The 13,488-nt window shown below is 33.5% G+C and overlaps 1 protein-coding gene across 1 annotated transcript; it reads left to right on the top strand.

The window, feature by feature from the left end:
- The first annotated feature begins 2,728 nt into the window (after window positions 1-2,728).
- On the top strand, window positions 2,729-4,315 carry LOC133799544 (berberine bridge enzyme-like 26). The gene has a single exon (XM_062237554.1). The coding sequence runs from the start codon at window positions 2,729-2,731 to the stop codon at window positions 4,313-4,315; it is 1,587 nt and encodes a 528-aa protein (XP_062093538.1).
- Window positions 4,316-13,488: the final 9,173 nt, after the last annotated feature.

The raw sequence follows: 13,488 nt of genomic DNA, 5'->3' as shown, positions 1-13,488 counted from the left end.
AAAAATAAATTAATAACTTCAACAGAAGAAGTACTCACAAAATCAATGTTTTAGAACATTTGAGTATTTTTTGTACAGTGAAAAAAAATTAGAAATTTATTTTTAATATATATTGAACAATGAATATATTTTGTGTATTTAACTGTATGTGAAACATTGGATATTTCAGCCACAGAAATTAAAAATTGCGTATTCAATAAAAAGATTAAAATTATTATATTTCCTACCTACTGCTTGATATTATAAAATAATTCCCTTTTTAACTTTTAGTTTATTTCCGTGTGCATTCTTCCATGCTTAATTTAAAATTGTAATAATCTCATTATTTTTTTCTTTCGGAAAGGAACAATAATTTCACTATCTAATAATCTACTTTCGTGGCCTACAATTATATTATATAATAAGCATGGTATCATTTTTTTTTTTTTTGAATAAGCATGGTATCATTTAGTTGTACTAATTAACCAATATACATGACATATTTTTAAAACTAAGAGTAAAGATTACTCTTTAAAAAATAACCTTTTAACTTTAAGTCACACATAGCAAAATGTTATTTTAAAAATAAATAAATATTTAGGTTGTGTTTGGTGAAATTTTTTATTTTGAATTTTTTAAATATAAAAATCAAAATATTTTTTTTTTAAAAAATAAAAATATATTTGGTAATTATTTTTGTTTTTTCTTTTAAAAACAAAAACTAATAAATGTGTTTGATAACTTTTTTTTTTATTTTTTGTTTAACAATACAAAATGAGATGTTGATTTAAAGAAGAGAAAAAAAAATGTGAAAACAGTTTAAAAAAATTTTGAAAGTGAAAAAATTCTATTTTCAAAATTTAATGAATTTTGAATTAAATTTTTTAAAAATAATAAATAAAAATAGAGTTATTAAACACAATTTTATGTTTAACTGTCAAATTTTTATTTAATTAAATAAAAAACTATTTTTAAGTGTTATAAAAAAAACCTTAGTGATTACAAAATTTTCTAATTTGTAATTAATTATTAGAGGAAACATTTATCTTTAATTATATATTAGAGGAAAAATACTAATTTAATTGTGTGTTTAACTGATTATGCAGTTGGATATTGTGTTTGTTAAATGACATTTCACACTTTAATTTTTGTAACTTAGATCAAAATAGTATCTGCGACCTAATTTTAATCATAATAATTTTAATATGAACAAAATAAGATCGAGTTTACTAATTAAACGTATATATTAATTGATTTGAAATAAAAACTAAATAAAATTACATTTTTAAAATTTAAAAATATTAATTAATAATATATATATATCCTTATATTTTCATCTCCCTCTCTCAACTTCCTCTTTTCTTCTCGTCGGTCCAACCTCTCTTTTTTTCGTCTCTTTTAGCGACAACCTGGGTTTGTTAATAGCTGAGGATCTAGGCAGATCAGGCATTAAGAGGCTCGACAAACCTGGCGTGGAAGAGTGATGCCGAAAGCTAATGAGAGGTTTTCTTCTACGAAGGATGACAGACTTGGTGACTAGAGGTGCGGGCTTGGGGTATGACGATGCAAGGCTTGGATTTGGGCTTATGGTGTCACAACGATGAGATGTGTGGTTGGGTATAGGGAACAATGAAGACTAAGGATGGAACTCAGGGAGGCATTGAGACCACTACTTGGATTTGGGCTCACGGAGATCATGACCTTGGTTTGTTAATTTGAAGTATATGGAATTTATTTCGCCATAGATAGATTACGAGTTTTTTTTACTTTGTTTGGATTATTGTAAGAATATAAGTTTTGGATTTTGAAATTTTAGCCAATGTTCAGATTTTGGTTGTGAAATTATCATTTTGAAATTTTAGGTTTTATTAACTTTATCATTGTTAATCTTGGTTCTACTATTTTTTTAAAGCTTGAATTCTGGATTAAAGGGTGTTATATTGATGCTTGAACCTGTATTTTAAGAACGAGATTAATGATATGTTTTGTTTTGATTACGAGTCTTGAATCTTGATTTTGAATACGAGTTTTGAAGATGAACTCAACAACAAGTTTTATTTTAATTTTTGGTTTTGAATATGGATTTTGAATTTAAATTTCACGATGAACTTAAGAACAAGTTTGCAATTAGATCTTAATTTTATTTTAAATTAAAAATATTTATGTTTTTTAATTAATTTAAAATATTATTTATTTTTTCATTTTAAAATCATTTAATAATATTTTCTATTTAAATTTATTGTTAAATGTTTTTACCAAAATCCAGTTCAAAATAATATTTTAATTTATTTTGCAAAATATAAAATCTCAAATATCATTTAACAAAATTAAGGTACAGCAACACAATCGGGAAATATAATGGGTCAAATTAATTTTTTCATATATTATATATTTAATTTAATTTTCTATAAAGATGACTGACCATTGGTCAAAGAAAATGATAGAAGCCACCAAATTAAGTATAAATAAAAAAATTACAATTTGATATTTATGAGTAATGATATATATACTCAAAATATATATATATATATATATGATAGTTTGGCATAACCAATTACTTTATAAAGTATAATGTTTAGGTGACATGTATAATTACTTTATAAAGTATAATAATTGATTCCGTCTGTATATATATATTTATATTAAATTATTTATACATATCAAAATAATAAATATAAATAAATATTTCATACAACTTACTATATATATAACGGGGAGAAAGAGGAGAAACTTTAAGAAGTTAATAACAATGGCAAGTGTTGCATCACTTAGCTCTCTTCTTCTTCTTCAATATTTAATTTTTATATGCGCTGCAACTGCAACTTCAGCTTTAACTCCAGAAAAATTTATAGAATGCGTGTCCACAAATTCTGAGCTTTCCGTACCAGTCACCACAACCCTATTCACACCAAACAATTGTTCATTCACTTCTATTCTCGGATCCTCAGCGACAAATCTCAGGTTCTTGGAACCTTCTGTTCCAAAACCAGAGTTTATATTCACTCCATTACATGATTCTCATGTCCAAGCGGCCATTATATGTTTGAAAGAGCAAGGATTAGATCTGAGAGTCCGAAGTGGAGGCCATGACTTCGAAGGAGTCTCCTATGCATCTGAAATTCACAGCCCTTTCGTCGTTATAGATCTTATCAATCTTCGACGTATCGACGTTGACATCGAAGATAAGTCGGCTTGGGTTCAGGCTGGCGCCACAAATGGAGAACTTTACTACAGAATCTCTCAGAAAAGCAAAGTGCATACTTTCCCAGCTGGAATTTGCACGAGCTTAGGTATTGGTGGCCACATAACAGGAGGTGGTTATGGCTCTCTGCTAAGAAAATATGGCCTCGCCGCTGATAACGTTGTCGATGCTCTAATCGTCGATGTTAATGGAAAAATTCTCGATAGAGAAGCCATGGGAGAGGAGTTGTTTTGGGCAATCCGAGGCGGTGGTGGAGGAAGCTTTGGAATCATTCTATGGTGGAAGCTTAAACTTGTATCGGTTCCCGCCACCGTGACAGTTTTCAGGGTCACGAAGACTTTGGAGCAAGGCGCCGCGAAGATCCTCTATAGGTGGCAACAAATTGTTGATAAGCTTGATGAAGATCTATTCATTAAAGTCACCATGACTGTGGTGAACGGTACAAAGATTGGTCAAGGAACTATAGCAACTACTTATGAAGCTCTTTTCCTTGGAAACACTGATAGACTTCTCCGACTAATGGAAAAGAGCTTCCCTGAGTTGGGTTTGACCCAAAAGGATTGTGTCGAAATGAGTTGGATTGAGTCTGCGGGTTTCCTCGAAGGAAAACCAAATGGAACACCGGTTGAGTACCTTCTTCAATCGAAATCTATATTCAAGACTTTTTTCAAAGCCAAGTCAGACTTCGTGAAAGTTCCCATACCAGAAATGGCTCTCGAGGGGTTGTGGGAAAGGATGACAGAGAAAGACATTGCGTCAGCGATAATTTGGACTCCTTACGGTGGAATGATGAGCATGATTCCAGAATCCGAGTCCCCTTTCCCTCATAGGAAAGGAATCATTTTTATGAGCCAGTACTTTAACTCTTGGAATATTGGAGAGAAACACCCGGAAAAGCACATTAATTGGAATAGGAAGTTGTACGAGTACATGGCTCCTTATGTTTCAAAATTTCCTCGAGAAGCGTATGTGAACTATAGGGATCTTGATATTGGGAGGAACAAGAAGATAAGCAACACTACAAGCTTCAAACAATCAAGTCTTTGGGGGGAAAAGTATTTCAAGGCTAACTTCGGCAGATTGGTCAGTGTATTTAAATCTGACAAGAAATACACAATATATAAAGTAAAATAATTAATATAAGTGTGTTGTTTCTTATCAATTATATAATTGTTTAATTTTCGTAAATTTCCTTTTTTTTATTTCCTGAACTAACCTCAGGGGAAATACATTAAGTGGTAGTAGATAAACTGTCAACCACATGAGGGGCTACCTCCTCTAGAGTCCCTGTAGAGTGAGCTTTAGTAAGTCTTGCCCACCATTACGCAGAGAAAGAATCTGAATGAAGTACAAGAAGGGTGGACTATATATAGGCAAATGAGTTAGAGGTAAAAATAATAAAAGAACAATAAAATCACAAACAACCTAAATGAGTTAATTAGAAATACACAATATCAATAACTAAATTAGCTAAACGGAAATAAGTAATCCTAACTAACTCTAATACTCATAGTCATCTTGGAAATAAGAGAGGACTGAGTAGTGAATGGAAGAGCTTTGGTGAAGACATTTGGCAGCTGAATCCTACTTTTGATTGGAATGAGACAGATGAGAGCAGATTTGATTTTATCTCTTAAAAAATGGCAATCTAATACAATGTGTTTGGTGCGCTCGTGGAATGATGGCGAGTGTTGTGGTATGTGAAGATCATGTAAAAGGTATTGGAGCCATGTTAACTCACTTGTTGTAGTTGCTAGTGCCCGATATTCGGCTTCGGCGGAGCTTCTTGAGATAGTTGGTTGCTTTTTTGGATCGCTAGGAAATGAAGCAGTCACAAAGGAAGACGCAGAAATATGTTTTGGACCGTCGCGTGGTAGGGCAGGAAGCCCAATCAGAATCTGAGAAGGCTTTCAATTGTAGTGAAGATGTGTTAGGAAAGAACAAACCTTGGCCATGCTTAGCTTTGAGGTAGCAAAGTAAGTGATGAGCCACTTCCATGTGGGGTGTTTTTGGTTAAGACATAAATTTGCTAAGAAGTTGGACTGAGTATATGATATGTCTGATCGAGATAAGGTTAGGTATAGAAGTCTACCAATGAGTCGTCTATATTGGGAGAGATGAGGAAGGTCATCTCCATCTGTAGTGTTGAGTTTAGTGCGAGGATCCATAGGTGTTATGGCAGGTTTATAACCAAGATAGCCCGTGTCTTGCAAAAGTTGGAGTGTAATGGTACTGAGATAGAGAAAGCCCAGCTGGTGAACATGCTATCTCAAACCCGAGGAAATACTTCAAGGGTCCTAAAGTTTTAAGCTTGATACTATTGGTGAGAGCTTGCTATAGTTGTTGTAAGGAGAGAAGATTGGACCTGCTATCACAATGTCATCATCATACACTAGGAAGGCAATTAAATTGTTTGTTGGTCCCCTAGTAGAAAAAGTGTAATCTGCTTGTGATTGAGTGAAACTAGCGGCGAGGAGAGCTTGAGATAATTTGGTGTACCATTTCCTTGAACCTTGACGCGCAATCCATAAATTGATTTGTGTAATTTGCAAACCAGTTTTACATCTGCAATAGGAGAAGTAGTGTGAGTTATTAACCTTTGAGGTAATTCCATATAGACCTCTTCATTGAGGTTGCCATTTAGGAAGCCATTGTTGATGTCTAATTGGAGAGTATGCCATGATTTTATGGCTGAGATGGCAAGCAAGAGTTTCATTGCAACCATCTTTGCTACTAGGGAAAAAGTGTCAAAAAAATCGAGCCTTCTTGTTGAGTGTAGCTTTTGATGACAAGGTGGGGATTGTATCATTCGATGGAACCATCACTCTTCTATTATTATTTTTTAGAGCCAACGACATCCTATGGCCTTTTTGTGGGCAGCTACAAGGACCATTGTCCGTGTCTGATTCTCTTGCATAGAATTTAACTCTAGTTGCAAAGAATCCTGCCATTCCCTATGAAGGAGAGCTTGTTTGTACGTCTGCGGTTTTGCATGAGCAGAGACTACAGAAATAAATTTTCTATGAGAAGTGGACAGTTTATTATAAGGAATATAATTCGACAAAGGGTATGGAGTCGATAGATTGATTGCTGAAATTGAATGACAATGGAAATCCTTTAAATAAGTTGGAGGATGTATTTGTCGTGAGGAGCACCAGATAGTAGTATTTAGAGTTTGAGGATGAGTAGCAGATGGACCAGCGGGAGCAAAAGTGGCTCATGTAGTTGATGGAGCTGGTTGAGTTGTAGCGTCGGGGAGGTGGGAGTCACAGGCCGGTTGAGTGGCATTTTCACAAATCTCGTTGTAGTCTTAAATGTGAACACCAAAAGCATGAACTGTGAGAAAAGCTTATACATGATCTTTATTTATTTTCATGTGGATCTAATATTAAACAAATTAATATGAGATAACCTAAAACATGTTTCTAAAATTGAATTCAATGAGAAACAAAGACAAGAATACTTACAGTATACACAGCGAAATTAAAGAGTCCTTCTTTCAGTTTCTCTAACTCTTGTATCCTCATGGTCGCAGAGTATTATCAAGAAACTGAACTGATCTTCTATTTTCTTCACAGTCTTCCAATATATCCTTAGAACCACCTAGACTAGTGTGGACAATTCTCAACACATGAGATAGATATAGAGAGAAGAAGATAAAATAACAAAGAGGATTAGAAAAGGACTTGTGTTTAGAGAGAATCTAAAACTATAAAAAAAACAGTGATTAAACTTATCAGACTTATTTTTTACTTCTCTCTAAGCACAGTTTTTATAGACTCAATTAGGCCATTTAATTTAATTAAAAGATCAATAAAATAATAGTCATTTTAAAGCCTTAGGTCGAAATTGTAACGCCATAATTTCTCATAGATTACCGAGAACACAGCATTAGGTCATAATCGTAAATATTGCTCTTTTATTTAATTAAAAACTTAAAAATAAATACATGGATCCATCGTTTTATAAAAATAAAATACTTGTCTTTAACATAAAAATGAACAATATTTAAATAAAACAAACTTTAAAATAAATAAATAAATAAATAATTTGGCCCGCTTGATCTTGCTCGACTATATGGTCCCCAACGAATACATCACGAAGCTCTTAGGTCCCACTCGCCACCGGCTTTTCTATCCTTAATTTCCTGAAATAACAACATCATAAGGAGTGAGCTTCTAAGCCCAGTAAGGAAAATACAAACAAGGGTTAGTCATATAATCAAACATAACATATATTCACCAAAGTCATTCAAACACAACATCTAGATCATATCATATTTTAAGCCATAATTCTAAATCATAATCTAAGCCATAAATCATAAATCATACTCTAAGTCATAAGTCATAGGTCATAAGTCATAGATCATAAATCATAACTATAGGTCATATATCATAATCATAACTAAAAATAACAAATCAGATATAATAAAAAGATAAGTGCTTATAAAGGGTGGCAATTAAGCCCTGGAAAAAAGTCTGTCATACACCGGACATAGGTCCATCATATAGTTTTGGCAACTGAGCCTACCGGACATAGTCTGTCATACATCATTGGACACCTTAGGTCCAAACACACTTACCCCTTTATTGTACCTGAAATGTTAGGTCATACAAACATAAACTATATCATACATTACATAAACTAGATCATAATACTAAACTATCTAATTTTCCTTACCAACACTGGGATAATTGAGAACAAATGCGGAACTTGGAACACTCTTAAAACCAGTAATAAAAATAGTGAGTATTTCTAAAGGACAGAGATGAAAGGAATATAACTAAACCACCAAGAGGAACTTACCGAAAAGACACCTTAAGTTCAAAGAACTTAAAATCCTAACTACAAAACTACAACAAAAGTTAGAACCTGAATGAAAACTAAAGAAACTAAGGAATCAAACAGAATGAAACTTAAGAATAAGGGTACCTCAGTTGACCTTATGGATTAGTCTAACTCCAATACCGAAACACTCTAACCTCACTTCCCAAAGTGTCTTATAAAGCTTAAGAATAGAAAAGCTTTTTCCCAACCCAAGTGTTTATCACTCTTATGGTCTCACTGGCACCTTGGAGTCTGATCACAGCTGAAGAGTAAGTGAAAGGGTTGGGTCCTAAGTCCTATTTATAGAGTTCTAGGAATAAAAATCTTCTTTTTGGCTTGAATAAAAATAATGAACTTTATTGAAGATATTTGAATATTCGTCAATGAGAGGCTGAAGACTTGGTCAAAACTATCAGAGGTTGGTCTAAGGAGTCAAATTTGGTTTTTAAAAATTTAAAAAAAAAAAAAAATAGAATCCTAACTTCTAACTTCCTAAATCTCGTAACTCTAAAATCACCTATAGTAAAATTAACATAACTGGAGTTGTAGGACTCCGATTTAGACCATCTTTATACCATTAGAAAGCTAATTCAGTTATCTACAACTTTCTAGAAATATTATTTTTTGAAATTCATAAGGTCAAAAATAGGTCAGAAGTTACAATACCCTAAAGTTACGGGAAAATCTATTTAATAATCTAAATAACAACCTAATCTACAATTAAATAAAATCATGACAAATGTCATGCTCCTAATAGATTCTGGTGAAGACTAAGTCTTATATTTCCCTTATTTTATCATTAAAATAATAATTCCTTAATAATCATGCATATGACAAGTGTCATAATCTTATTGGCTCTATCTAAACCTTAGGAATAATCATGCTCATGACAAGTGTCATATTCTTATTGACTCTATCTAAACCTTAGGTTATAATAATTATCATATTAATAACCAGCAATATCAATCAAACCTTATGTTATAATTAATATTCTTAAACTATAGGTTAAACTTATAAAATACATAACTATTGCTAGGAGTTTCCAACTAAGTCCCAGTTTGAACCAAAATCCACGGAATCTAAAATACTACAACTACTACTATCTAGCTAACTAAGTAAAATGTCACGACGCTACATAAATTATCATGGGCTTTAGGCCCGTAAAATTTCCCATTTGATTATAATCCCATTGGACTTAAAATCAAGGCTTGTATTATTTTCTATCGATTTAATTAATTAAATAATTATTTAAATCATTTATCAATATAATTATTTATAATTTGAACCTTTATTTAAACTTATTTATTCTTTTAGATACCAATTTATCTTAATTAATAAATGTGCCATAATTTATCTTTTCTTCTCAAAATTACATAATTTTGTGAAACTATCCAAAATTGACCTCGTCAACTTTGATAATTCTAATTGATAATTAAATCAATTAATTGAGACTATCTAGATGATTTTATCCAAGGTACAATGGGGACCATGGGCCTATGAAATCAAGCTCCAATAAGTTATCATAAATCTAACAAATAAATTTACTAACTTATTAATTCCTCGTGACTCCACTATAGACTCGAAATTGCACTCTTGAATTCATAGAACACTCTATAACAAATATAGATACGCTATTAATTATCCATTGTTACAACCATAATTGTCACTCAATCCTCTATAGACGGTCTACAATGAGATAGGACTAAAATACCGTTTTACCCATCATTGTGTTTTATCCTTAAAACACTTAGTTCCTTGTAAATGATATTCCAATAAACTAATTTAATTACTGAAATGAGAACTCTATCATTTAACACCTTGAACCAAACTAAAAGGAAACCATCATTTCACTTCTTCATCAGAAGCAATAGATGTTCATATCTATGATTAACACTCCCACTCAATTATACTACCGAGTTCCCAGGATGTAAGTATGGTCTAGTCCGTAGGGTAAGCTGGTAACAAACAAGTCAAAGAACTCAAATAATACAATCAGTTAGAATACTAACCACTCAGAATTGAGATTGAATTGACCTATGGTCAACTATATGATATGACTAGAATAGATAATAACGATATGTTTACTTATCTTATCAACTGTCAATATTGGTCCTGTCTGATGTAACAAATACATCTGATCTTATCTACTTTGCTAATGTTCTGGAAAGAACATAACAGTGTAATGTGTAAGTAGATCATATCGTAGATTGGCAAGTCAGTGTAAATCATGTGCACTAACTAATCTTAGGACTAACTTATTTTGAACATATAATCATATTTATATTCCACTGTGATTACGTCACTATAAATAAGATTAGCTATATGCTCGGGATTTAATAGAAGTTTATATTAAACAAATAATCATGAAAATAAAACATGTGAGCAAAGCGATTAACCAAGTCAAAAAATGATTTTTATTCTTTTATTGATAATAAAATGAGATTACAAAGAATTTGGGTTTTAATTAGGGCATAAAACCCCAACAAACTCCCACTTGCACTAATTGAATCTAATGCCTTAATTCTACTAATCCCATCTCCTTGATATGCTTATCAAATGTAGTTTTTGGTAGTGTCTTTGTAAACGGATTCGCAAGATTGTCTTCAGTTGCAATCTTCATATCCTTCACATGTCCCCTGGCCACATATTCTTGAATAAAGTGGTACTTCATTTCTATATGCTTACTCCTCTTGTGACTTCAAGGTTCTTTCGAGTTGGCTATCGCTCCTATATTGTCACAAAACAACACAAGCGGTTTATCCATTTCTGGAATAACACCAAGATCTGAATAAAACTTCTTTAGCCAGACTATTTCCTTAGCTGCTTTTGACGCGGCTATGTACTCAGCCTCCATGGTGGAATCTGAGATTGCAGACTGCTTTATGCTTCTCCAAATCATAGCTCCACCCCCAAGAGTAAACACCATTCCAGAAGTAGACTTCCTGTCATCGACATCAGTCTGAAAATCTGAATCGGTGTAGCCTACAGGATTCAGAACACCATCCTTGTAGACTAACATATAATCCCTAGTCCGTCTCAAATACTTCAGGATATGCTTAACTGCTATCCAATGTTCTGGTTCTGGGTTTGACTGACACTTGCTCACTAATCCCACTGCATAACAGATATCTGGTCTAGTACACAACATGGCATACATCAGACTTCCAACTGCAGATGCATAAGGAACTTTTCTCATTACATCTTCCTCTTCAGGAGTCTAGGGAGACTGCTTCTTTGAAAGATGAATTCCATGGTGGGACGGTAGACATCCTTTCTTGGAATTTGTCATTGAGAAACGTTCAAGCACTTTATCTATGTAAGCTGCTTGAGATAGAGCTAAGAGTCTGTTCTTTTTATCCCTGATGATCTGGATACCTAGAACATAACTTGCTTCACCCAAATCCTTCATCTGGAATCGAGTGCTCAACCAATTATTCACATCTGATAATTTCTTAACATTGTTTCCAATGAGTAATATATCATCTACATAAAGAACCAGGAATACCACTATTTGATTGGCCTTCAGTTGGTAAACACATGGCTCGTCAATATTTTGTTCAAAGCTATAGGTTTTGATTATTTCATCAAACCTAAGATTCCATGAATGAGAAACCTGCTTGAGTCCATAGATGGACCTATTCAACTTGCAAACTTTTCCTTCTTGTCCTGATACTTTAAATCCTTCTGGTTGATCCATATAAATGACTTCGTCAAGCTTTCCATTAAGAAAAGTTGTCTTGACGTCCATTTGCCAGATCTCATAGTCGAGAGCGGCTGCTATGGATAGGAAGATGTGAATGGACTTGAGCATGGCTACCAGACTAAAAGTTTCCTCATAGTCCACACCTTCTCTTTGGGTATAACCCTTTGCCACTAATCGAGCTTTATAAGTCTCAATATTTCCATCAACACCTCGTTTCTTCTTGTAGATCCACTTTCACTCAAAGGCCCTAAAGTCACTAGGTGTTTCCACAAGATCCCAGACGAAATTTGAGTACATGGACTCCATTTCCTTTTTCAAGGCTTCGAGCCATAGTTCCTTTTCAGGGCTAGCCATTTCCTGTTTGAAAGACAACAGATCATCATCACTAGTGTCACCAACAACCATATTGGTTTCACCATCCAAACCATAGCGAACTGGGTTCCTAGAAACCCTTCCACTACGACGAGGCTCCATGACTGTTTGCTCAAGAACAGTCGTACTTTCTTCATTTAAATTGACTTGCGTCGGTTGTTCATGAAGAGTGGGAATTTCATCATCAACTCGCGTTGATGACGATGGAACATTGTTTGGAGTCAATTCTTTAACCATCTCCTCTAAAAATACTTTGCTGCAAGGTTTAAAGTTCTGGACATAGTCATTTTCTAGAAAAGTAGCATTTGTAGAAGTAAACACTTTCTTTTCTGAATGACTATAGAAAATTCCACCCCGAGTACCTTTAGGATAGCCAACAAACATACAAACTTCAGTTTGCAGTTCTAGCTTTCCCTCCTTTTTCCTCAAGACGTGAGCAGGACACCCCCAAATTCTATAATGGCGTAAACTAGGTTCACGACCATTCCAGCGTTCTAAAGTTGTTTTGGGGATTGATTTTGATGGCAAGGCATTGAGAATGTCATTCGCGGTTTCAATTGCATGTCCCCAGAACGAAGTTGGTAGAGTTGAGTAACTAAACATGCATCTAACAATTTCCAATAAAGTTTTGTTCCGGTGTTCTGCTACACCATTTTATTGCGGAGTACTTGGGGCAGTAAGTTGTGATAAAATCCCAAGTTCAGTTAAATGATCTTAGAACTGCATATCCAAATATTCTCCACCCCTATCAGATCGCAAGATCTTTAACGTTTTACCTAATTGGTTCTGAGTCATTGCTAGGAATTCCTGAAACTTTGAAAATGTTTCTAATTTCCTATGCATTAGGTAAAGACATGAGTATCTAGAGTAATCATTAATGAAAGTGACGAAATACTCGAAACCACTCCTGGCTTGTACATTCAAAGGTCCACAAACATCTGAATGCACAAGACCAAGTAGTTCTTTGGCCCTATCACCCTTTGCAGAGAATGGACGCTTGGTCAGTTTGCCTTCTAGACAAGATTCACAGACTGGTAATTCACCTAAGGTGAGTTCCCTCAAAGGTCCGTCCTTTGTAAGTCTTTGAATCCTATCATAGCCAATATGACCTAATCTCAATTGCCATAAATACGTCATATTATCGTTATCGGTCTCTTGTCGTTTATTGGTCCTAGGTTTAGCTACTTTGAATAAATCATTATTAAGAGCGAGGGGTTCGTTAGGTCGCAGAATATAAAGCCTGTTTTCCAAACATGCAATACACAATTGTGATCGATTGAAAGAAATAGATATATTAAAACTTGTGAAATTCATAACAAATCGTTTTAATTGCAACATGGAAACTGAAATTAAATTTCTACTAAAATCTGGAATAAAATTACATCTTTTAAAATCAAGTATTTAT

This window comes from Humulus lupulus, chromosome 9 (genome assembly GCF_963169125.1).
Source record: "Humulus lupulus chromosome 9, drHumLupu1.1, whole genome shotgun sequence".
NCBI lineage: Eukaryota > Viridiplantae > Streptophyta > Magnoliopsida > Rosales > Cannabaceae > Humulus > Humulus lupulus.
Note: the sequence above shows the minus strand (reverse complement) of the source record. Positions and strands in the feature narration are given on the sequence as shown.

Bases quoted from the DNA above. Each gene is read 5' to 3' on its own strand.
- LOC133799544 (XM_062237554.1), top strand. From the start codon at position 2,729: ATGGCAAGTGTTGCATCACTTAGCTCTCTTCTTCTTCTTCAATATTTA.